Raw genomic sequence first — 26,891 nt, 5'->3', positions numbered from 1 at the left:
AGCAGTTGTCCTGGACATGTCAAGGGCTTTTGATCGTGTTTGGCCTAAGATCTTCTAAATAAGCTTCCATCTTATGGTTTGCCAACTTTTTTGTTATTGGTTATCCAGTTTTCTCTCTGACCACTCACTGCGGATGACGGTAGCTGGCTCTCTTTCATTTAACTTCTCCACTAATGCTGGTGTTCCCCCAGGGTTCATTCTATCTTCCACTCTTTTCCTCTTGTATGTTAATGAACTTCTTCCATTGACCAGAAATCCTATCCATAATTTTGCTGATAATAGCACATTGCATTCTACCTTCCTGTTTGAGAAACCTTGCTCTGCTAAACGGCTTGAACTTCTCGAATATACAAAATACCAATTCTTTAAATGCTGATCTCCAGGTAATTCTCCAGTGGGGCAAAGATAACTTTGTTGATTTCAATACTTCTAAAACTCAGTCCTGTCTTGTATCTCGCAAGAATCGTCTACTCCTTTGCTTATCTTCGATGACACTTCGATTTCTAGGCAAGATCATATATCTCTTTTGGGGGTTATCGTGACTTTAATTTTTCTTGTCATAAGCACATTACAAATATTTCTTCCTCTGCCTCTAAAAAACTGGGTTTTCTCTTTCGCTCTCGGCGTTACTTTTCTTCTAAACTGCTGTTCAATCTGTACAAATTGCAAATCTGCCCTACCATGGAATATTGTTCCCACATCTGGGACGGTGCGCCAAAAACTTGCCTGCGCTTTTAGTTCAGTGGTATCGTTACCGTCCTCCCCACACCGGGTGGAAAAGGCCCGAGTTAGAATCTCGTCGACGACGCGAGGAAATTTAATGTGCTTTTTTTTTTCACCCCGTGGCTGAATTAGTCGGTCTCTGGTGTAGATAGCAAGGTTTTCCCCCCAGAAACTAAGGTTTTTCGTCCAGCAAAACAGACAAATCGATCATATAACACACACAATTAACAGACATCAGACATACTGCACGGCAGATAAATTTAATTATTCGGATGGCCTAAAAATAATAATAGTTTGCTCCTAAAACCTCTCTCAGTTTTCTAGATTCCATTCAAAAGAGGGCAGTTAGGTTAATTAATGGCTAATCTCTAACAGAGTCTCTCCACTCTGTCCGCCTCATGGACGTTGTTTCTTCTGCATGCCTTTTCTACAGATACTGCCATGGACACTTGTTCTGAATTGGATTCTATAATTCCTGCTCTCTCTTTCAAAGCAGTTTGAACACGTGCTACAACCAGTGAACATCATTTCACTGCTCAACTTCAAACTCACAGAACCAACCTTTCTTCTTCCTCATTTATTCATTCAATTTCCGTTTTCTGGAACAACCTTCCTTCATACGTATTTCCAGAAAATTGCAATCTACAAAAGTTCAAGTATAATGTCAACAAATGTCTTCTAATCTCTCTTTTGTCATAAGCACATTACAAGTATTGCTTCCTCTGCATCTAAAAACTGGGTTTTCTTTTTCTCTCTCAGCGTTACTTTTCTTTCAAATAGCTGTTCACTCTGTTCAAATCGCAAATCCGCCAGAGTGCCCGAATGTTTAAGGCGCCAAATCCTGCCAAGATAGATGGCCTTAAGGGTTAAAAGTTCATATAATCTTTCGGATATTAGATGATGATATTAAGTTGACTACGGATTTTTAATGATTGTGTATATGGAATTCAAGTTGTCTTATTTCATCTTCTCATCCTCCAACCCATGAACGGTACTAAATATTATATGTTCTAATACCTCTCGTGTTTGTGGTTTTCATTAAAAAATTATTAAAAAACTTAACAGTATTTACTGGGTAGGTTTTTTTTTTTCTTTTTAGAGCAACAGCGACTAAGGCTATATTTCCCCGTGTATATTGTCTATAAATTGCGTGTGTTCTGAGGTTGATTTTCTCTTTGCTGGAAGGAAAACTCGAGTTTCCGAGAGAAAAAACCATTCTACCCTCGCTTGAAACCGACTAACTCAGCCATGTTGTGAAAAAGGCCCATAAAAATCCCGTTCTTCATTGACCGGACTCGAACTCAGGTCTTTTCACCTGATGTGGGGAGGACGGCGATCCTTCCAACTGTGCTACCCACGAGGGCTATTTTCTGGGAAAAGCCTCCCCAGACAGTCTAACTGTGTCATGCTGCACTGGAGTATTGGTTCTTCCTCATTTATTCTCCGTCGCATCACCCGTGACGAGTGATCAAACTTTCCACTTTAGGCATGTCCAGTCTACCTGTTAAAATGTTTCTAGTAATGATGATTTGTATCCAAGGTGTGATGTCTAAGTAAGCATACATGACCGGTTTTAAGATCCTATTGCACGGTTTCTCAGCAATCCTATTTAGCCTAATGAGGAACCAGTATTCCACCCCAGCTTGATGCTTCTTTCAGGGGCCGGGGACCACATAGTTGATGCATACAACGGAATTGGTGTAATACATTTATTGGATCATTAGGTGAGGGCTTCTGAGGCTGGCGAGCTCCTGTCTGGTGATCCAGAGTGCTGCTTACATTTTCTTTCTTATATATTCAAAGTGAGGTATGACGGTTAATCCTTCATCCCACTTAAGCCTTTTAATTATATGGGTATACCTATATTAAGTATTATAGGAACGTTTATGGACATTATAAACGGATATAGCTTTTAGCAATTACTCATGATCTTGAGTAATCTTGACCACGTTAGCACTCTCTCTCTCTCTCTCTCTCTCTCTCTCTCTCTCTCTCTCTCTCTCTCTCTCTCTGGCGCACTATGACCATAGATGCCGATAGGCCTAAAAAAATTCTCAAACAAACAAACAAACAAGCAATCTTTCTCTCTCTCTGTGCTCATAAATGACAATGCTTACATTGTGAACATCATTGGCACAAGATTTCCAGAGGACTCGTGTCATGCCTCAAAGCCTGATTCAATGTTTGAAAGAAATACAAATCATTACAGCGCGAATGTGCTCCCACCCGAATAATTAAATTCATCTGCCGTGCTGTGTCTTATGTCTGTTAATTTCGTGTGTTCTATGGTCGATTTGTCTATTTGCTGGACGAAAAACTCCAGTTTCTTGGGAAAAACCTTGCTATCTACGCTTCAAATCGACTAACTCAGACACGGTATTTGAATTAAACAAGCCAAAATTTTAGTCGAAAACATTTTAGCTAACTCATTCTATAGTATTAATGGCTTAAGGAGTAATAGCTTAATTCACACTTCATCGCCAGTCGAGAACTCTAGTTTTGTTAAATCATTTCACTTATAACTTCAATCATTTCATTATGTGATCATAAAACGTATTTGAATTTGACTAATGACTGCACTTAATATACACTGCCCTCCAACATGTATAGCTATTGGTCACTTCCCTTTTGGGAAGCAATGTTTATTTCCAGATTGACTGATGTTTAATTTTTGATTTTTAATGCCACGTTGGCAACTTAGCCCATAATGTTCCAAATAAAGTTAATTCCAGAGGTCACTTGGCAGGAAATCTAGTGCAGTTGAAAATAGGATATCAAAAGCAAGCATACTCAATGTCATACTCAGTGTATGGAATAAAATAGTATACGAGAAGATGATTAAATCCCTTCAAAAGACGTATGATCGTAGGTTTCATCATACACCCGCCATGTCCATTCACCAGATTACAGAAACATTCAGATACCCAAAATCAACTGTTTTAAACTGCATACTCCAGTGGTGAGAGCAGAAGATAAGATGGCCATTAATTCCACGCTATTAAGGATCCCCCCACAGCATGTAGCCACGTGGAGTAACTGACATACGTCGATAGTTGAAGCGGATATCGAAAATAAATCGAAAAGACCGACACCATTAATGAGCTGTTCACAGATAAAAATACGTTAATCGGAGATTCTGGGTAGCAGTAATCCCAGATTAACCTACCAATTCTGTGACACTACACTCAGGGTAAATGAAAATGAAAAAGACTGAAGGGGGGGGGGGGAGTTGTGCAGTCAGGTATTGAAGTTCTCTGAGCAGTGCAGGAAAGCTGCCAGGCCAGCTCATAGGGTTTTGTCAGTGACATACAGGAACTTGGCTAGTAGGGATAAGGAGGTGATTATGCCGCATCTTGAGTACTGCATACAAGCCTTTGAGGCCTCATTTTATGAAGGAATTGGATCAGCTAGAACGGGTGCAGAGAAGGGCAAGAGATTGGTGAAGGGAATGAATAGGTGATCTTACCAAGAAAGGCTTCAGTTCTGCATATTGCAGCGTCTGGAGACTAGACACCTGCGAGATGATCTGATTGAAGTATTTAAGGCTCTTAATGGATTGAGCAAGCTCAGTGCCGATGGAATTCTTCCTCTTGCTCAGACTACACACATGAGGGAACATAAATTCAAATTCAGGAAGGATGGTTGCAGAATAGATGCGCGGAAGTTTGCCTTTAGCCAGCGGATGGTTGATTACTGGAACAAACTTCCATCTATTCTTGTGGAATTTGGTAGCTTAAATAAATTTAGGGAAGAACTAGAAAAGCTATTGGAGGGAATGTATAGGTGAAATGGGTAGTTTTTTTATTTTATTTTATTATTTTTTTTTTGCCTAATGCTTTATGAGCTTGCTTTCTTGCATCATATGTCGGTACTACTATTATTAATAATTTAAAAAAAATAATGAAAAATATAGGACACGTCAGACAGCCATCATAAAAATACTTCATAGAACGGGCTACCATGGTCATGTAGCACGCTCATAAGTGAAAGCTGTCTTCCCATGCATTTCAACGCCTATCCTGGTGTGAAGAGCTGAGCATTGCATTGAACATAACAGCAGTGTAGAAGGTAATAGGGAGTTTTGAATTATGCAAATCAGACTAGGCATAAGATGAGTGCATCTGGGTTTGGCATGTGCTCAACAATTCATCTGTGAAGAACTTTGGAGGTGATCTCAGGCTCATGCCATCATAGCATGATGGCATGAGTCGGTTTTTCATGGTTTTGACATGGTCCATTCCTTATCATCGACGAAACAATAGCTTTCTATTGTGACACGCCTTATCGGAATTGTGGTTATTGTTTGTAGAATGGCGTATTTCTGTCAAGAACAATGATCTGATGTCAAAGCATGGTGACGCAGAGCTGAGCATTGTTTGCAACAGTGGTTTAAGGAGAATAATGCCAATGCGATTAATATGCAACTTCCAACACAGTTCTGGATCTGAATCCAGCTGAACATTTTCAGAACATCTTACTTGAACAACTTAATATTCATATTCAGTTGATCAGATACTGCTACTGCCAATTAGCAATACTCACCTTCCTTCGCCCGCAGCAAAGCATCGTGGAATTTATAATGTGCTTCACTTTTTCTCGCAGCCGCGGAGGGTGTTGGAGCGAGTTCATGTGTGCCACGTGCTGCCTTCACTTCACATTAGAGATATCACCTACAAATAAATGAATATAAATAAATAAATATATATATATATGTGTGTGTGTGTGCATATATATATATATAAACGCGCGCGCGCGCGCACACACACACACACACACACACACGGTAGTAAATTGCCGGATGCCCGCAATGAGATAAAAATATAAATGTCCGGAATGTGATCTAATGCGACAAATGCAACTAAATTTGATGGTACATGTTCTTGGAGTATAGGAAAGAGAATTACATGAAAAGCAAAGTTACTTTCAAAAATTGCTTGAAGTTTCGTGTAACAGTAATATTGGCAACTCTTAATGGAATTTTCAAGTACATTACAACGACACCCACTGTACGGTACTAGCTGTTCCAATACTGGATTCATTGAGAGTGGTACTGTACATATGCCTCGATGTACCAAACTCGAATAACAGCATGGTCCATTTCAGAAGTCAATCTATCAACCTACAGAACACAATCTGTCTCCAATAAGTGCAAGTAACCCGCCTTGGATCACTACTGTTGCAGTTGTGGAATGACAGCAGTCGCTATCCTGGCTCGGTATCATTGGGAGGTGAGCGAACACTTTACAGGTAGAATAGGGCGATTTTCTTAAGAAATGGCTGAATAAATGCTCCGTTAAATACACCGACACATAACTGTACGGTACACCATAAATGGGGTGGGCCAAATTGTGTAGTTTTGGGTGTTTGCAGTCCCATTCAAGTGGAAATGGACCTCATCTTTTTAAAGAATTATCCATCGCCACTTGGTGTCTACTTCCATTCGTGCCAAGAAGTTGAGAGAACTGCAAACATCACACAACACCTTCCACACTATCGCATATGAGATTTCACGTGCACGGTATCCGCACAAGAAGACAAAAGAACCGTAATTTGTATTGTTCTTCTTGCCTTCTTGTGCCGATACAGGTACACCACCTCTACAGATGCCTGTTCTTAGGTCAGGGATTTGCGTCCACCTCCTATCCTCACCCCCAGACTGCTCGAACCGTGCAATAATTTTTCTGACACTACATGGTCTGATCTCTTCGCTGATATTTGCAATGTCTGCAATGCCAAATTACTCCTGCTACATTGCTTCCATTTTGGTAGTAGAACCTGCACAATCGAACTCGCTATGGTACGGTGAGAGGTATTGTGCTCCTAATTACAGTATCCTCATCTGCAACATCTTACTTTTTTCATTCCATGTTAAAGATTGAGTGGAGTAGGGTATGCATATACTTTTATACTTGGTGGTGATTGATGGAAATAATTTTCAGTTTTGTGTACTTCTCTGCCAGATCCTTTGAAGAACATATCTGCCAAATTTGGTTATATTGCCTCAATTAAATCTCACTCCAGACACCTCTAAGGAAAGCTTTAAATGTGGCCATCCAGTATTTTCAAAAATTCGGGGACGTTTTGTAGCCACAAGAAGAAACCAATACAGTGAGTGCTATTTGCTGTTTGCTCTTTGCTTATTGTTATTAAGATATTGCCATTCAAAACTGCTTTAAATGACAGCCATGACTCTAAAACCTTTCAGAATCGCATACGTTTATACAGGGTGATTCACAACCAGTGCGACAAACTTGCAGGAGGTGTAGGGGGCACAAAGACGAATCAGAATCACATAGCATTGCAGGGTCCGAAATGCCTTCGTCATGCGGTAGAGGACGTTGAACGGGAGGTCGCGTGAACAGCGATCCCGCTGGAAGTCAGCATTTGCGAACCGGTTCCCGAGGCAGTAGGATGGACGAGTATTCAAACGTTGAACTGGCCGACATGCACCTCGCGTATGGAGCTGCGGACTGTAATGGGCGCGCCACTCTGCGCTTGTACCAGGAACGTTTCCCGCACAGGCGTGCTCCTCATCATACGATTTTCGCACGTGTGCACAGAAGGTTACGTGAGACTGGTTGTTTCACTAGAGGTACCATGAATCGAGAGCGAACGACGAGGACATCAGACAATGAGGAGAATGTCCTACGTCTTGCAGAAGGCAATCCGAGTACGAGTACTCGAGCGATAGGCCAACGATTGGGTATTTCCCAATCCACTGTATGGAGGATACTGTCAACAAACCAAATGAATTCATACCATCTGCAACGCGTCCAATCATTGGAGCCTGCGGATTATCCACTCCGGAGGACTTTTGCTACTTGGTTTCTTCAACAGAAACGGTTCGCAAATGCTGACTTGCAGCGGGATCGCTGGTCGCGTGAACAGCGATCCCGCTGTTCACGCGACCTCCCGTTCAACGTCCTCTACCGCATGACGAAGGCATTTGGACCCTGCAGTGCTATGTGATTCCGATTCGTCTTTGTGCCCCCTACACCTCCTGCAAGTTTGTCGCACTGGTAGTGAATCACCCTGTATATAAATTTTCTAATTTGGACCAAAGAATATTATGTCTCAGACTTTTTTACATACTTTTCGAATAATTGAATTCTTGAACTTTGCATAATATTTTAAAACTAAATTACTATCTCCACTGGAAGAAAATAACAAGGATAATCTTAGAATTAGATTAATTGTTGATATAATTTATTGTAGCTTAATGATAAAATAAAATCCTGAAGTGCTACTGAAATCATTGTGCCCAATATAAATATAAGTTAGTTTATAATTTATTAGTTGCGTCCTCTCATCTAAAGAAACGACAACTCCGTCTGGGAATGTAGTCAGATACCAAGGAATTGTGCGAGTATAATTCAACGAGAGAATGGAGCAACAACGTGAATTAAACGACTGATCCCTTTCTTTTCACAATCCTTAGCAGGAGAGTGAAAAGAAGAAAAGGATGCACTAGAACACACATGCTTCTGACTGTCACAGATGGAGTATCGCAGACGATCTCACAGAGTTGCTCCCTTTTCAGCTAAAAACAAACAGCGTGAGTACACTGAGCACAAGGAGACCCACAATGGACATTCGAGGAATTGAAAAAAAAAAAGTTCCTCTGGTGCAGCGAATCGCGGTTCAGTTGTTCTATGTTTCCAGGAGTACGATATGACGACCGATGAATGAATCATCAACACTTCCACCACCATCACTAGTCCCCTTGATACGGGTAGCTCAATATCTGAATACTACAGCCTATTTGAACATTGTTCGGTCTCAAGCGTAGATAGCAAGGTTGTCCCCGGAACTCGGGGTTTTTTGTCCAGCAAAGCAGGCAAATGAAACTAGAGAACATACACAAATTATGATATTAGGTCCCCCGTAAATGATTACATCTACCATATATTTATTTTGTCTGTAAATTGCGTGTGTTTTCTGGTCGATTTGTTTGTTTGCTGGACACGCAATTTACGGACAAAATACACATGGGTAGATGAAATAACTTTACGGGGTGTGATCTTAATAAATAGGTTTTTTTTTTTTTTTACTTTAAGATTGTCACCGACCTAAGGTAACGGTCACCAGAATATAGGTGCCATTCCACAAGATATAATTTGTGTGGGGGGGGGGACGAGCTATTCGTGGCAGTGATCCGCCACCATCCACTCCGAGCCTGCTGCGGGATGCGATTGAGTCTGCATGGGCTAGCATCCCTGTGGAAAGCGATTGGCACTTCATGGAATCTCTACCCAGACAATTTTAGGCTGTTCTCAAGGCTAGTCCTCTTGAGTAGCACAGTGGTTATAATCGACATCCTTCCCACACTGGGTGGAAAAGGCTAGGTTCGAATCCCGTCAGGGATGCGAGGTACTTTGTAGGATTTTCGTTTTGTTTACTCCGTAGCTGAGTTAGTTAGTCTCAGGCGAGGATAGAAGTTTTTTTCCTACGTAAACTCGGGTTTTTCGTTCAGCAAAACAATCAAACCGACCGGAGAACACAACTGATTTATGGACATAATACACATGGGTAGATGTGGTAGCTGTCGGATAAACGGGAGATGACTTTTTTTTTTTGTATTGTACTTGCTATTTGGTTGGTGTACATAATAAACTGCTCATTCAGAATATATTTCCATTTAAGTTTTATTAGGTCAATCTTTACTGCACAATCTATACTTGTACTGTATAGTAGACTATGTATGTGGCGATGGTGATTTAGTTCATTCTTTAAAGTAATTTTAAGTAGTTGTGTATATTTTTGCGATGCTTTTGTATGGTTAGCTTTATACCCTAAATCGACCTTGTTGAATATTATCAAGCTAACGTAAAGATAAATACTACTTATTACTTTTATCTGTTATAGCACATATGCTATTCCAATGTCATCAAATAGTGTAGGTCTAAAAGTAACTCTAATTTCCAGTTTACCCCAAGGTGTGCCTTCGTTATTTCAAGACCAGTGAGTGACATCAGTTTCGCATCCACCAAGATTCAACCCCATCAGCAGCAACGCAGCCAGAAAGGATCATTCATTAGTCTGGAGCACAAAAGTCCGAAACCGACAAACAAGTAAATTGTAAGTATTCTCCTCTCTATTTTCTGTTAATTTTTTATCGTCATATATCATGTGTTGTCTTTTTCGACACCTAAACTAAGCAACCCACTCTCCATAAACATCGTAGATCCTGCCAAAATATAACCACGGAATGGACCACTTACCCTGGAGCTTGTCAAAGTGTATTTTGTATCAGTATACTTCAGTAAAGGATTGAAAATAATGAATACAATTAATGTTCTTAAATGACAATTCGTCTTGCAAAAAAGCAAAAATCCAAACAAGGTTCTGTGTCCCATCAACATCGCATACAGTCCTTGTTCAATTTCCCCCACTTCCTCCGTCCTAAACTCTTTTCTCTGCTGCTTCCCATCAGCCTAACATTCTCAGCCAACAGCCCTTTCCAATGCCGGCACACAAATAACATGTGCTACTTCCTGCGAAGGAAATAGCAGGCAGTTTGCAGGTGCTTGTTCATACACCTGGATATTCATCTTAGACTTGAAGATGAACGTGCAAAAACGTATGACATCACTCATGCATGTAACTGAAGAAATTATTATTAGGGCTAACCCCACGCCCTGTTCTTTCCTAATTGAGTTGGAATTAATAATATATCTTGCCTACGTAAGTAAAATAGGTAATATATCTTGCCTACACAAGTGGGAATGAATTGTTCGAATTCATTCCAACTTGTGTACATTGTTCGAATTCATTCCAACTTGTGTACAAGAATTCCTTCCAACGTATGTAGCAAAAGAAACTGGAGGACAAATATCAGTCCAACAAAATTCTGAAGTAATCGACTAATAATCTTTCTTCTAAACCTCCACCCGAACGACTCTCCTGCAGACAATCTCCCTTTCCTGCAACTCCTATTATTGACTACCCAGACTATCATACGTCACAAAAACAGGCACAGTAATTCCCAATTCTCCAATTCAAATTGTCTTAACTATCAAAGCAACTCCAAAGATATGTTAATCACAAGCGTTCATCCCAGTCTTCTACAGTCTCCCCCCCCCTGGCCCAGAAACTAACTCCACCCTATCCACCGTCCCCGAATAATAACCTCGCCCCTACGGTAAAGAGCCAAATCACTGATTGGAATAACTACGAGTATGAAAAATTAGAATCATTGGCACCAACTCTCAAAACAATTAAAAAAAAAAACACATGAACAGTTAAGAGTTAGACTAGTGATTCCTAAGTATAATACAAGAACTGCGAAATAAGTTCCAAATAACCAGATAATGTTGCCTTAAATGGACAGCAGTTTTTGGCCGGCCCCGTCCCCCCCCCTCTTTAGGCCAGTTCAAAAAAGCCTTAAGTAAGCAAAAAGAGAAAGAAAGTAAGTGATAATGTATGGATAATATTTTATTATTTAAAACTGAAATCTGAATAACACTTTCATTAAAATATAAAACTTTATGAACTAATTCTGAACTCATTTTGCATGTGTTCTGTGGTCGATTTTCTGTTTACTGGACGAAAATTAATGAGTGACATTAATTTTTGGGCCAAATAGTTCATGCAGCGCCCTTATTTTCATCAATTACAGTTGGAGATGTTATTAGATACCTTTTGAAACTTGAAATAAATAGATTAAAATTTCGATTATATATTCAATAGGAATATTTACAGAGGAAATGTGCAAAAATAATCAAATTTGATTTTTATATTTGTAATGTTCTCATGATGATTGTAATAATACCCAGATCCGTATAGTGTGTTTAGGGTCTAACGACACCAGGGATTCCCCCCACTTCCGCATAGCATACATTGTCGTGTGATACAGAACACTGTAGAGGCCAGAGATTTAAAAGTGTATGGATATTGTAGAGAGTAGTGTTGTGTACCGTTGTTCATCTGACCTTTTAGCCGTTGGGCCCTTGGTGGGGCCCACCGTTTGCCACACTATACCCCGAGGAGGCAGGTCAGGTACCCAGTAATTTTTTATAGTACTCTGGCAGGTCCTGCCACCTAGATTCCTGAGATTTCAGTGCCTAGGACCTTAAAAAAAGGTAACACTTGGATTGGGTTTGGCTGAAAGGAATATAGATACGTAAGTTATGTGATTTAAGATTAAAATTTTGGGTGTTGGGCTCGGTAAATTTTGACATGGGTTGGACGCTAGCTGTGAAGATAGAGAGGGAGGGCAGACTGAAGGCTGGGGAGAGAAAGACAGAATATGGGGCCAATAGAGAAGACAGAGTACAGACTATTTTTGGGTCTAACGGCACCAGGGATTTACCCCATCTCCGCATATGTTCTTTGTATCGAGGACAGTACGCTGTCTAGGCCAGAGGTTTAAAAGTGTGTGGGTCATGTGTTGTGTAATATGTTGTGCCCCTTGTTCCTCTGGCTTGTTAGCCGCCAGGCCCCAGATGGGACCTGTCGTTTACGTACTCCGCCACGTGGAGGCCAGCCAGGTGTTCCCTTAAAGTTTGCTCTGGCAGGTCCTACCACCTATTTTCCTGAGATTTCAGTGGCTAGGACCTAAAAAAAAAAAAATAATAAATAAATAAATAAAATAAAATAAAAAATAAATAAAATAAAATAAAATAAAAAATAAATAAAATAAAATAAAAATTCATTTTTTCTTTTGGGCACAGATGGTATATTATACGCTGCTTAGAGAAGCTATAAAGGATAAGCGCTGGAGGTGATAAGATTTTCTAATAGGTCGGGCATGAATTTTGGTGTTTTAAATTTGTACGTGTGGGGCAGGCGCTGTGTAAGGGGAAAGAGATGGATGGGGAGGTGGAAGACTGGGGGGTTGGAAATTGGAAGTAAGGCGTCTATAGGGAAGATGACCTCTGTTGAAATAGTGAGGCATGCCCATGCCCCACCAGAGGAGAAAGAGGGGGTGGCAGGAGGGGGAGCATACAGCAGGCCGTCCCCTCCCCCTGCTAGGGAAAGAGGAATAAAAAGCAGGCTAGACAGAGCCGGGTCGCCATATGGCTGTATGGCATCATACAGCCAATACAGCCATATGGCTGTATGGCATCATAAGATGCAATCTTCACCTTTGTGTTCGGGTCCTTCGGAGGTCCGAGTCCAAGTTGCAATCTTGGTCTTTGCATTAGTCCAGTGGAGGTCCAAGTCCAGAAGTCAGATCCAGTTCGTTACGTTCATGTGTTGTATCTACTTCAGGTGGTCACTAGTTCAGAGTTTCGCAGTCATCTCAGTTAGTTACGTCTGTGTTTTCATAGGTTAGTGATGATGTGGCAAGGATCTTTGTCTTTCAAAGAGTTCGCGGGCAAAGACGGTGAAAGCTTGGTAATTATCTTCTTGCAATATTATTTCTTCTCGGTTTCTTAGCAAGGAGTTGATGCGTGTATATAACTGACATCTGAGGTCCTAATAGTTGTCACAGTCATGGATAAGATGTTCCCAGGTTTCCTCCTGACCGCAGTTACAGCTCGGGTTGTCGGAGGTTCCCAGCTCGTGGAGTTTCCCTCTGAAGGAGCCGTGTCCCGTAAGAAGGAAGGTGGTGTGCAAGCCAGGGGAAAACCAGGACGGGGAGATAGGATATAACCTACTGACATCGGGTATAAATTTTTTGGTGACTTGCCCTTTTGTGGTAAGATTCCATCTATTTTGCCAGTTAGATTGCAGATGTTCCGTTAACCTCTTATTTTCTGAGGATTTGCTTTTCTGTGGATCTGTTGTGCAGTCTGGATAAGTTGTGGTTCTTCCTTTCGAATGTTGGTGTAGCAGCCCACAGCGCACAATCTCCATGTCCAGGGGAAGGAAGCCCGCCAGGACCTGGATCGCATGAGTGCTCACTGTGCAGCCGGCTTGTAGTTGTTGTCAATAGTATGGATCGGTGGATCTACTCCAGCTTTTTCTTGTTGACTGCTGTGTTTGCTTTCTGATACCAGGCACCTGCACCATAGGCAAGGATAGGGATGAAGAGAGCTTTGTATAGAAGGGGGAGGGCCCTCTTCTTTAGTCCCCAGTCCCTCCTGGTGATTTTGGTTATCAGGACCGAGAGCCTCCTTTCGTTCTGAGATAACAGAGACGAGATGTGAAGTTCAAGTTTCAATCTAGTATTATTCCTAAGTATTTTAGTTCCTGTTTGAGTTTGATGGTCGCTCCATTTATTTTGATTAGTGGAGGTCTACGAGGATCAAGAGCACCCCTGAGAAGTATTGAGTTTGTTATTTCAGTTGAGATCGTTAGAAGATTCCTCTTGGCCCAATCCTGTAGCATGTGTGTGGCATGATTTCCTATGCCCTCCAGTTGAGCCATGCTGTCTGCTTGAAGCATCATAATCAGATCATCAGCGTATGCCTGTGTAATGACATTTGGAATATCCAGATTTAAAAACTCATCAAGCACCAGGTTCCACAGGAGCTGCCCCAGGACGGATCCGTGGGGGCAGCCCCTGTAAACCGGTCTGGATAGAGAGGTAAAGGGAATGCTGACAGTGATTCTTCGGTTTTCCAGGTAACATTTCATGCAGCGAAATAGATTTGATGGGATTTGAGCCCGTCGGAGCCTGGCCAGAACACTAGGCCACCAGAGGGAGTCAAAGGCTCCAGCGAAGTCAATTGAGATGAGGAAGAAATATTTCCTGTTACAGTTTCTGACTGCATCGATGATCATCTAGAGGGCATCAGTGGTGGAGCATCCCCTCCTGAAACCAAATTGGTTTCTTGACATCAATTGAGCATTTTGGTAACGGTTTTCAATTCTGTGGTGGATGAGTCGCTCAACGAGCTTGCTCAGCATCGACAGCAGAGCAATAGGCCTGTATGAGCTTGGCATATCCTAGGGTTTAGTGGGTTTTTCAGGATAAGTCTGACTCGGGCTGTATTCCACGAAGTTGGAAAGAAACCCTCCGTGAAGCATTGATTTGCTAGGTTTAATATAGTATCCGGTATGATTTCCACTGCCTTTTTTAGTATTTCCGGCTCTATTTGATCTTCGCCGAGGATTTTCCTGTTTTGCATTTTGGCTGCAGCTATGTTGAGTTCCGTTATCGTGAAAGGGGGCTCCACTGTCTGGGTGGAGTATTTATCATTCCCCTCGCAGAGAGTTCTCTGTTCCTGCGTGTGTTGTGTGGAATTATTGAAGGTAGGAGGATATGGTCCAATATATTATTAATTGAAGAGTGCCAGGACCTGGTGTATGTCCCTTGAGGTGTTAAGGTGGCAGCAACGACTTCTCCCCTGGGGAATGTACTGGTGGCGACTTTATATACCACTCCCCAGGGTCTGCATTTCCCACTGTGGACACAAGGTCTTCCCAGGAGCGTCTCTTTCTTGTTTTAATTTGAGCCGTATATTGGTCCTGACCTCCCGGTATTGCTGTCTGAGTATGTCAACCTCTGCTTGGGGCCAAGATCTGCGTGCCCTTTGGAACCTTTTTCGGGCATTATTCACTCGCTGTCTTATTGCCTGGAGTTCCGGTGACCACCAGTAGACCACTTTGGGAATGGGCTTCTTCTTCCTGATGGCCATGTTTGCTGCTTCAGTTATAAGCTGCGTTACTTTTTGTTGGTGTTGGTCTGGATTGAGATATTTTGGGTCGAAATTCCTGGCTTTTTCCATCAATGTCTGTTGGAATAAGTTGCACTCTGCTTTTTGGATGGCGTACCTTGGCAAGAGGAATCTAGGTGGATACTGTGCTATGAGGGAGTGGTGGAGGTCAAAGGTTAGGACTCTGTGGTCCGAGGTAGTCCAGTATTCTTGTACCACCCAGGGGGAGAGATGCCCAACAATAGACCGAGTGGCGAGAGTTACATCTATATTTGCCGCTCATAGTGTGCTAGAGAAAGTTGACGGCTGATTAGGTCTGTTCAGAACTGCTAGATTACTGTTGGAGATGTAATCCTCCAGGCACTGACCATTTCTTGCACCCCCAATAGAGAAGACAATCCCATGAGTCAGTGAACCCCACCCATGCCCCACCAAAGGGAAAAGAAGGGGTGGCGGGGGAGGAGACTGGAACCGTCCCCTCGCCGAGGGACAGGGAGTTAAAGTGAATCGGGTAAGAGCACCCTATTCAGACTGCAGGTGACGTTGGCAGTGGAGCTGAAGGTCATAGCTCTTGTCTTGAGGTGTCACAGAGCCTGGAACAGGTGCCATCCGGGAAAATTGGCGGAAGGATTAAATCAAGTAGGTCCTAAATCAGGTAGGTTCTGTGGTGGTGGGAGAGTCCTATGCCTTCCGAAGAGGTCTTGGGCGAATTTTGGAAATGCAGCATAGGTTTCCTCTGATTTCAGGAGATATTGTTCCCAGAGTCTCGGGATGAATTAAATTTTTGATATCAGAATGCACCGAAGGTCCTCATATAATGGGCACGTACATCAGATGCTCCCATGATTCAAGTTGGCCACAGGAACAGAACGGGTTGTCGGTGAGGCCCAGAGTGATAAGTTTCCCCTGATGGCACCATGTCCAGTCAGCAGATAGACTGCCAGGAGATCTGGTGAGACCCAGGTCGGTGACTTCGGGTAGGTTGTCCGGAATTAATTTTTTGGTTATGACCCCTTTATCTATAGCCTTCCATCGTTGTTTCCAGGTCTGTTGAAGAAAGGTAGCAAGCCGTCGCTGCTCCACAAAGCGGTTGTTAGCCGGATCGGTGGTGAAGTTTAGGTAGGTGACAGATTTGTCTTTTGCCAGGTGGTAGAGCATGGAGCACATGACGACTTCCAGGTCCAGGGGGAGGGCTTCCATCAAGTCCTGGAGACCGTGTGTATTGACAGTGCAGCACGCCCGAGAGACGGTGAGCAGGATTTAGCGGTGTATGATTTCAAGTTTTCTTCGGTTGACTACTGTACCATACAGTTCTTGTGTACCATACAGGAGCGCCGTATGTGATAACAGGTAGGAATGCTGCCTTGTAGAAGAGGCTGAGAGTTCTTTTCTTGGGTCCCCAGTCCTTACGGGTGACTCTTGCAATTAGAGCATAGTAGCCCCTTATCTTCTGTCTGATGTAGGCTAAATTGGGTTGGAATGATAGGCTCCTGTCGAGATACAGTCCTAGGTACTTTAGTTGTGTTGCGAGTTTTATTGTTCTACCCTGGATTTTGATTTGTGGGGTCGGGTCAGTTGGAGGTTACCCTTCAGCAGTATAGAGCAGGTTTTGGATGGTGAGACACGTACGTTGTGATGGTCCCCGGTTGCCAGATGCTTCCAGTTAGGCCCTGCTGTCAGTGGCCAGCATCAGGACCAAGTCATCGGCATAGGTTTCGGCTCTGACGTTATCAAGGTCTTGGTTGAGGAAGTCGTCCAGAACGAGGTGGCATAGCAAGGGGCCCAGAACGGAGCCTTGTGGGCAGCCTCTAAATACTTGCCTAGTGACATGGCAATAATCAAATTATTTCTTTAGAAAATCTTGAAAATTTCTTGTTCACAGATTGACTGTGACCAATTCCCCTCAGGTGTTATTAGTCCCGCCTTATCGCCTATGACCTGTGTTCATTTTGATCTTATTGGTACTAACCTCTCTCCCGTCTCTGCATTTCCTGAACTAATTACTATAGATTACATTTCTGGATTAGCGCGTGATTCTATCATTAGGCCAAAAATGGGACAAATACAGCTAAGCACGATTTCATACCTCGAAGTCAGAAAACTGTCGATGGAATCAAACTGGTGGTCCAGAAACGTAGTCTACAACAATTAAGCGAGTTATTGTAGTAGATGCCTATACTGTATCCTTAACAAATATATAAAATTAAATTAAACTTTTAATGTGGACAGGGAGTTTCTACTTCATTTTATATTTAAGATTGTATATTCAACATACAGCACTCAGCACAGACGGTTACTTCATATAACAGAACCCTACGGAGAATATATACTTATCTGTAGCACAGCTATAGAAAACAAAAGCTGGTCTTTCAAGCGTATGCAGGTACCAATCAAAACATTGACACTGTTCTCTGCACTGCACGATGTGATTTTGTAGTTGCTGATGTTATGAATTTATCACTGAGTAGAATTAATACTAAAAGTACACGACCACTTGGATCATTCGGTGCGCTTTGGGTTCCAAAATTGCCGGTAAACAGAACAAAAAATGCTTGTGTTAAGATATATTTGGAGACGAAGAAAATCTTCTGGCAAAGATTGTTGTGGTTGTTGTTGTAATAGGGTTTTAGGAGCATCATCGACTAAGGTCATATTGCTCCATGTATACTGTCTGTAAATTGCTTGTTCTGTGGTCGATTTTCTATTTGCTGGACGAAAAACCCGAGTTTCCGGGAGAAACTCCGGCGAGGGTCATGCGACCCTCGCCGGAGATCGACTAACTCAGCCACGTTGTGAAAAAGGACCATAAACATTCCTCACGTAATCGACGGGACTCGAACTCAAGTCTTTTCCATCCGGTGTGGGTAGGACGGCGATTCTACCAACTGTGCTACCCACGAAGGCCTGGAAAAGATTAAAACAGTAGGTGATCTGGCTACACTCATGCGATCAAGAGAGAAAACAGCAGAACTCCATATGGAGATCTTCAACTTCTCCATCACTAGAAAAAGCAAAGCTGGTGTCAACCACTAGAAAAGTTATGATAAAACTTGTATTGACATTACTGGAATGTTGTATCAGCTCGTCGTTCCACATCGCAGAACAATTATTGGCTAGTAGTATCTTACTGTACTAAGACTTAGCAAGATCTACGCAATACAGATTAAAATTAAAGTGTCGTATTAACTGAATTACTTTTTTGTATATTTATAATTCTTTTTACACTTTTATCGAAGTAAATTCAGGAACATATTTAAGCGTAGCTTCAATCTTCCTTGCTATTTGTAACTTTGAGTCACGACTTCTTATCTTGAAGACCCCCATATGTAACTTTATTTTGTATTCCAGAAGTGTATAATTCGTCCTCGTTATTGTTGAAAAAGTGCTCTTAAAATTCTGATGAATTCAGAAAGCGGATAATTTTTATATCATATAACTTGAATGTTTGGCCTGATTCCAAATTTTCTGCGCAGCTACGTCGTGCCATAAGTTTTTGCTTAATATAAAATGTCTGTTAGAAATGGCATAGGTTTGTGAGTGGAAATAAAAGATAAAAAGAAACACAACATGTTCGCAGTTAGAGATAAAAACTTGCACAGAATAAAAATGATGCGAAAAGATTAACAAGCTGTTTAATATTTCGGATCGTTACACGAATTTCAAATGACACAGCGAGAATGATTTTTTTTTTATGGTAACCCAAAAACACGAGAGGTTGTTCAACCAATGGTATTCTAGTATTGCGAATTAGCTGAGGATTTGAAAAAGACCTGAAAATTGTAATTTTCAGGAAATGAATATGAAGGTTAGTTGTTGTAAGCGACTTGGACCATATTGCGCCAAAAATTCCTCGCGTCATTGACGGAATTCAGGTCTTTTCCACCCGATGGAAAAGACTGAATTCGAATCGGTGTGGGGAGGACGGTGAATATACCAACTGTGCTACCCACGAGGGCGCACACGAAGAAATCGCATTCTAAAGAATAGAAAACGAGGAAACAGGCTCAACTTTTCGTATAGAAGGCACTGTTCAACAAAAAGCTCTTTGAACGGATAATGGAGGGTGGTTGCTTGCTGGACTGGTTAATAAGTTTGTTCTAGGAGAGCGATGGCGAACCTTTTTTCACCTTACATACCAAAAATAAGCTGACACAAAAATATGAACATTTTTGCATGCTGTTGAATAAAATATAACAAGTAAAGTTTTTAAAGTGTAGTCTTCATCGTTTGGACGTGGTTTGTGTTTTATGTAGGGCTACTCCCGACCATTAGTTCGGTTCCGCCGTAGTATACTGATGATATATACTTCTGTAAAATGGCCAGATATGAGCGTAGTGCAGTGTGTTGTCTTTAGTTGTTTCTGGCCATTTTTCTACCAGGAAACAGCAATCGAGAAAGCCCATAAAAGTTTCTCACGTCAGAACGCTTAGCTTCATCGACGTGATTCAAATTCAGGTATTTCCCACCCGGAGGACGGCGATCATATCAACTATGCTACTCGCGAGGGCAGTAACTATCAGAAACAGAATGTTGAATCTGGTTGATTATGTAAGATCATTAGAGGAGTTGTCCATAATAAAGGTTAAGAACGGTCAACTTAGTCCTGGACGATCGTGTCCTATAGGCACTCAGTCGTACAGGAGGAATAACACAATCATGGGGGAAGTTAGAGACTTGAGATCCAAGTGATAACTTCTGTATCTAGTAAAGAGGTTCAAGTTCTGGTTCCAGTGAAAGTTATCAAACAGGACATGTAATAATGCCTGGTTGAATTACAGCTGGAAGTGTAGGCTCTGGTTATTAATGCTTTGTAGTATGTCGTCAATGCTTGTAGTGAAGATCTCTTCCTCGTGAAGGCGGTTTTTGCTAAGTCCTGAAAAGTTTTGAATGTTTCCTTGTTGTTCACAAGCCTGTATTCATCGCAGTAAGAGTGCCAAGACGAGAAACCAGGGGACCTCTATGATCGTCGTATTTCGGGCAGTGATAGACAACATCTTTCCAGTTCTCTATTTTCTGAAAACAATGATCAGAGTTACTCAAGCCGAAATAGAAATGCTTGTGATTATCAACCCGTGTCCTGTGAGAAAGCATGCATGTACGAGGAGTGGTTATTTAATTAGCGGACTGGTGCAAGATTTTATGTTTACTGCGCGAACTTTCCATAACTGCCGCTAAAGGCGCTCTCTCTGATCGCTACTGAGCAGATTCTTTGTGCGCATGCCAGTACTTGTCGAGCTAGCTTTGCGTGAAGAGAGGTTTTTTAGCCGCTTGGCACTGACGATCGTTTTGAAGCAAGTTTCATGTCGGACATACAAACTGAACAGCGATATGTGGTTCGTTATTGTGTCAGACGGGGCTTAAATGCATCGGAAACAGTTAAAGAGATGAATGAAGCGTGTGGTAATGAGTGTCTTGGTAGGACGGCCATATTCCGATGTGACCGAACTTTCGGGTGGGAAGTGGTTTCTCCATCAAGACAATGCCAGGCCCCATACGGCCAATATTGTGCAGGCAGTGATCACTGCAATAGGTGCCGAGATTCTGCCACATCCCCCTTATTCACAAGACTTAGCCCCGTGTGATTTCTTCCTGTTTCCACTTATGAAAAAATCTGTGAAAGGCAAGCGTGTCTCGTCTGATACAACAACGCTCGCAGAGCCACAAAGGAAGCACTTCGCAGTCTTTCGAAAAATGGCTTTCAAGAAGCATTTACTGCGTGGGTACGACGGTGGAAAAAGTGTGTAAAGTTCAAGGGAGAATATTTGGAGAAGGAAAAATCCACAGAAGATTCAGATGATGGCAGTTAAGATAAGATCTTGCACCAGTCCACGAATTAAATGATCACCCCTCGCATAAACTGGCTATTTTTGACTTATTTATATGTAGTAAATTATATAATTTATATATGGAACCACGCATTGGCCCGTACGTCGCCATAGGGACAAAAACAACATTATAATAAGACTGTAAGGTCTTATGATTAAGCTCTTACCCCAATAATTACTGAGAATTCTGATCAGGGATCTAGTGAATCTATTAATTTTGTTAGTGAAGGGATTGTTTTGTGTTGTGACGAGAAGTTGAGCCGATCATCCACAGTGATACCCAAATACATAGATTCTGGGACCAGGGGAATGGAGGAGCCATTAATCTTGTTATGGTACGAGGGTAGGTTTAGTTTCCCTTTTTAAATACTAGCATCTTCGTTTTATAGGAGCATGCCTAGACGTCCCAGTTACAAAAATATAACTTGTTCAGTAGCCACTTCAACGTAGAATAAAGTTCCTTAAACATTAAGAGTGAGATTGTGCTCGTAGGCAATGACATCAGTTCTGTCAAACTGCCTAGGCAGCCAACTATCTAGAACAGTTCTCCAAACGAGGAGACAGCAATTGAACTCTCCTGTTGTAAAAGTAATTTCTGGTTAGTTGATATAATTGTTTAGAGCATTTGGTATTTCGGTCGATGGCGCTCTCCCACCACAGCAAGTCGAAATCCGTGAAAATGGCATGCTTGTATTTTGCCTGAGAACTGTCGATGTACAGGACGAGATAAGCGTGAGAATCTTCACGTGATTTTCGCGGACAGAATCCGAATTGCTGTGGAGAAGTTGAGTTTAGCCTCAAAGAAGATATTTACAATTCTGAATGCTATCAGGCATTCGAGTAACTTTCCACCGTTTTCAAGTAGTGAATTGACAGTAAGTTTTAGGATCCATGCAGGTTTTTGTATGACTAGGTTTTTAAGTAGAACATGAGTCCATTAGTACGGAAAAGACCCTTTAAAAGACACTTACTGAAGAGCATGCATCAATAGGATATCTGGCTCTATTCCAGAGTAAAAAGGTTATGTTTTGTCAGGAGGTACATAATCAGAAGTTAGCTGTACCGATATCCACTTGGGCCTGCGAATCGTTAAACGGATCATCCTTGGACAATAGTCTGTCCACAGTGGCAGTCACAGAGCCCGCCAGTTGATGGTTTCAATGTTATTTATTCAGTGTTATAAGGGATGTATCTTGTTTTGGCGCAATTTGTACAGCAGACCGCAAGGACCATGGTTTCTCACGGTCTTAATAATTTCCTGCCAAGAAGACGCTTCTGCAATGCACTTACTTTGAGATAGGAATTTTTTTCATATGACTGTACGTGTCGTTTAATCTTTCCGCTTCAGGAGTGATAGTTTCTGCGGACTTCATGGACTTGTGTTCTTAGATTCGATAGCTCATGAGTCCATCATGGGACATTTTTGGTAGCTATGTACTTTTTCTTAGTGGAGCTATGTACTTTATCTTAGTAGCGTTTAGTAAGGCATTCTTGACATGATAGGCTAATTTGAGAGCAGAAAGTGATTCCAGGCCAGCCGAAGAAAATATAAAACTGGCCTGGAATCACTTCAACTCGTTCAGAAAATCTTTTTTCAATATAAGAGACAAACCTTTACCACTAAATATGTGTCGCTTCTCTAGAGGAGCCAAGCGAGCAGTTTTAATGGAACTAGGAACGATATGATAAAATATATCTCTGTGTTAGCATGTGGTATAGTCTGCGAAAATATTCCAAGTTATTTTGTTTGAGATGCTATGTGTTGTTATAGTTAGTTCGATATTTAACTTGCTTGTTGTACTGTTGTGCGTGTTTGGTAGTTTCTGCTTATTGTGGATGCAAAGACCGTTAGTTAAATTCTTCAAATAGCTTTCCGCGAAAGAATGTGGTGTTACGGTAGAATATTGCGTATTTCTTACCTTGATTGAAGAACAAATGAGTGGGTATTGAATGAAATTGTCAGGCCTAAAATTCTTCTTCATAGCATCAACAGAAGGAAACTTAAATTTTTTGGACACATAGTAAGGAGGAAAACTACGTTCTGTTGAAGAATATAATGGAAGGAAAAATCGAGGGGAAGAGGTGCAGAGGAAGACTTGCAGCTAAGTGGAAGCTGAGTCACAGCTCCTCAAGGAGCTATGTGACTGGAAGAAGAAGAAGACAGTCCACCGAGTTATTTACCCTTATCTGCCATTTTGAGTTGACGTCAGTGGTTATTATAATGTTGATATTTCCAAGGAGATCTAAAGCCTTATCAAGATATTGTAGTGAAACTTCGGCACGTCATTTGAAGGAGGGCATTATAGTGAGATTAGATAAAATGAAATGACTGATGTGGTTAGCAAAATACACGTTGAAAATTAGTTACAGACCCCTGATAACGGTAATATCGAAGTCTGTATTCAAGACAATGATTCCTGATTAAGGATCTGATGGAGACTACTGTATTACTCTGGAGGTCATAGCGCATTCCATGATTTGTGAGTTTTGTCCTGACAGCTGTTTAGAAAAGTAAAGTTCCTGCAGATCTAAGTTGCCGATCTGATTTTCTTCAGAGACTACTCTGAGTTCACCTATAACGCAGCGAGATCTGTGTAAATTTTTTTTTACTTGTAGAATTATATAATATCGGTGTAAATGCACCATAGTTTATCCATAAGTTTAACTGCATAAGTAGTATAACGGCATCGTTTAATTTTATCTCATATTGTGGCTACCTTCACAACGAGATAGCAGGTATTGCACTACTTCAAATAAATAACACTTCTCTAGAAGAGACTACTGTTATTTATTCTCAGTGGGCCAACAAGCTCCGAAACGCGTCTGGGTGGTGGTGCCCACTGAGAATAAATAATTTATTCGAAGTAGTGCAATACCTAGTATCTCTTTGTGAAGGTAGCCACAAAATGAGATAAAATCAAACGATGCCGTTACACTACTTATGTAGTTAAATTTATGGGTAAACTATGGTGTATTTACACCGATATTATATAGTTAATTTCACCGATAACATAGTATGCCTTGTGCATTGTCTTCAAAATATTACATGTAGAATGGGCATAGGCAAAATAACAGTGTGGATGGTAGGACTTGTTTAGTTAATATTGTGGATGACTATATTATTCAAATTGGGTTAATATTGTGGATGACTATATTATTCAAATTGGGTTAATATTGTGGATGACTATATTATTCAAATTGGGTTAATATTGTGGATGACTATATTATTAAAATTAGGTTCTTTGCGTTATTAATTCCATGGACCATAGATATTCGGCAAAAGAGATGCTCCGAACAGAATTATGGTAATCCCCTCCACGCTACTTTAATTTTTGCTGTTGGAAGATTGGTCTTTATGAGAGAAATCAATGAAAATATGTGCCTCGTGAGCGAAGTTCCTCATGATAAGATATTGTGGGCGCAAGATTGCGAGGTGTACTCATATCCAAGACAGCGAAAGTATTTCGTGGCAACCATGATTTTTTTGAATTTGAGAGCATTCTGTCCTAAGAATATCCTGTCGTAAGAGTTGACATGCTTATAAATTCTTGGTGAGAAGCCCAAGACCCAATTTATAGTACTCTTTGTCTTGGTGGAGGTTCTGAAGCGGAACGTTGTCAGTTTACGCACCTCTTCTCTAGATGATCCGAAGCCTTGCAAATTTTTGTGATAGAGGTCATCAGTGATTTCCTACTTACTCATATCCTCATGAATTTCGTAAATTAGAATGATTGGATTAGAGGACTTGAGCTTATCTTAGAGGAGATACCAGCAGAAGGAAGTGTGGTGAGGTAATCTGTACTAAATTGTCTTGATTTTCCGTCTCAAGAATAACCCTTTGTTTCTAGTCATGTGCAAGAATCTGACAGAACGTCTATAAATTTTCACTTTCAGTGTAACAGTGACCATATCTTTAATCTCTTGATTGGTATTAAGTTCTATTTTTCTGTTGTTTTTAATATGAGTAGTTGTTGTTTTCCTCTGAGAGGGTTTAGTATTAGAATTGCTGTCCTCAGAATTTGTCGGTGCAGGAATAATCTAGAAGAACTTTTTCTCTTCTATATGATTTATCAACTTCTTTTGAGGTATCATTACTATTCAGTTACTTGGAGAAGCATTTAAGGAATTGATAAATTATTGATTTATCATAAATTCCTTAAATCCTGATCTCCAGATAATTCTCCACTGGGCGAAGAAAACTTAGTTAAATTTCAATCCTTCTAAAACTCAGTCCTACCTTATTTCTCGCAAAAAAGTCTGCTGCCCCTATATTCATCTTCGATGATACTCAGATTTTTAGACAAGATCACATATGTTTATTAGGGATTACCCTGACTTCGAATCTATCTCTTGTCATAAGCACATCATAAATATCGTTTCCTCTGCATTTAAAAAACTGGCTTTTCTCTTTCGTACTCGGCGATACTTCTCTTCTAAACGACTTCTCACTCTATGCAGATCTCAAATCCTTCCTGCCATGGAAATTTGTTCCCGCACTGCAGAGAATAGCCTATTGATATAGTTGACCTATATACACTAAATGCTAATGGCACCTTTACTCTTTCTTAAGTGATGTACATGGGGACATAAATTTAAATTGAAAATGGATGGTTGCAGAATAGCTGTATGAAAATTCGCTTTCAGCCAGAATATTTAATGGTTGGAATAAATTTACCTAGTATTGTGGTATTGTGCCCCACGTTGTTCTGGGATGGTGCTTTCAGAACTTCTCTCATCTTTTGGACTCCATTCAGAAGACAGTAGTCAGGTTAATTCATGACCCGTCTCTAATAAAGTTTTTTCACTCTCTGTCCAATAGACATTCAGTTTTTGCTGCATGCCTTTTCTATAGATACTTCGATGGGCATTGCTATTCTGAATTTATTTATTTATCTTCGGCACATAACAGGCTGTTGTCCTATAATAATGTGCGAAATTGTATGTACACGGTACAGCAATTTTTTTTTTGTTAGTTGTTGGCGCATCGGCTTCTGTGGCCATAATGCACCTCCCAAGGTTTTTGCACTACTCTGATCCAAGACCGAGGCGGGATTCGAACCCGCGACCGTTGGGTTGCGAGGCAGGCATTTCACCCACCCGGCTAACCCGGTCGGCGGTACAGCAATAAAAGATTTTGTAGACAACAAGTAGTTCAAATAAGAGTAAAGCCAAAATTATAAAGTGGTAAAAAATAACTAATCAGTGTACACAAATCTCTACTGTGCACCGTATTATAAAATCTTTAAGCAGTATATTTTTATTAAATTGTTAAATCACAATTCTAAGAGTGAGTGACATTGTGTTGGCTTATACTTTTAAAGATGCTGTATTAAAGTAGGTCAATTGTAAGTGAAAATTATGATGCTTTAAAACAACAGTAGAGAGCAAATGGAAAAAATAATGGGAATATCGATATAATGATTTCGATTGTATATAGCTGAAGACGAGAAATATAAAAAAGTAAAAGGAGATCAAATAAAACAAGTATCACAAACAGATGATTACTCTTATTTCAGTTGCTTTATAAAATTAGGGTAGTTAATAAAGGGATATGTTTTGTATTTGTGTAATAGACGCAACAGGTTATATGTTGGGCAGTATTTACCATAATCAGTTCTGAAATTGAATTCAAACAGGTTTCACTGCTTATGAGTTGTTTTATTTGGTATTCTGAATTAAAATCTCTGTTAGGTGGTTGAAGTTGTTACACTGGCTATATAGAATTTTGTAAATAAGTTTTAGACTTTGTATTTGTCTAGCAGTTTAATGTGATATTTATCTAGAGATCATCATTATC

General features: G+C 40.9%; 1 protein-coding gene across 2 annotated transcripts in view; it reads right to left on the bottom strand.

The window, feature by feature from the left end:
• The window catches only part of RhoGAP100F (Rho GTPase activating protein at 100F), a 271,546-nt gene that overhangs the window by 179,295 nt on the left and 65,360 nt on the right, over positions 1–26,891 (bottom strand). For both annotated transcript variants that reach the window (XM_090386878.1, XM_090386879.1), the window contains exon 2: positions 5,266–5,393. In XM_090386878.1, the coding sequence (XP_090243004.1) occupies positions 5,266–5,352 (87 nt within the window). In that variant the 5' untranslated portion in view covers positions 5,353–5,393. The remainder of the gene's footprint in view (positions 1–5,265; positions 5,394–26,891) is intronic.

Source organism: Mastigoproctus giganteus, chromosome 12 (genome assembly GCF_048544385.1).
Source record: "Mastigoproctus giganteus isolate SK-2022 chromosome 12, ASM4854438v1, whole genome shotgun sequence".
Classification (NCBI taxonomy): domain Eukaryota; kingdom Metazoa; phylum Arthropoda; class Arachnida; order Uropygi; family Thelyphonidae; genus Mastigoproctus; species Mastigoproctus giganteus.
This window is presented reverse-complemented; position numbering and strand designations above follow the sequence as displayed.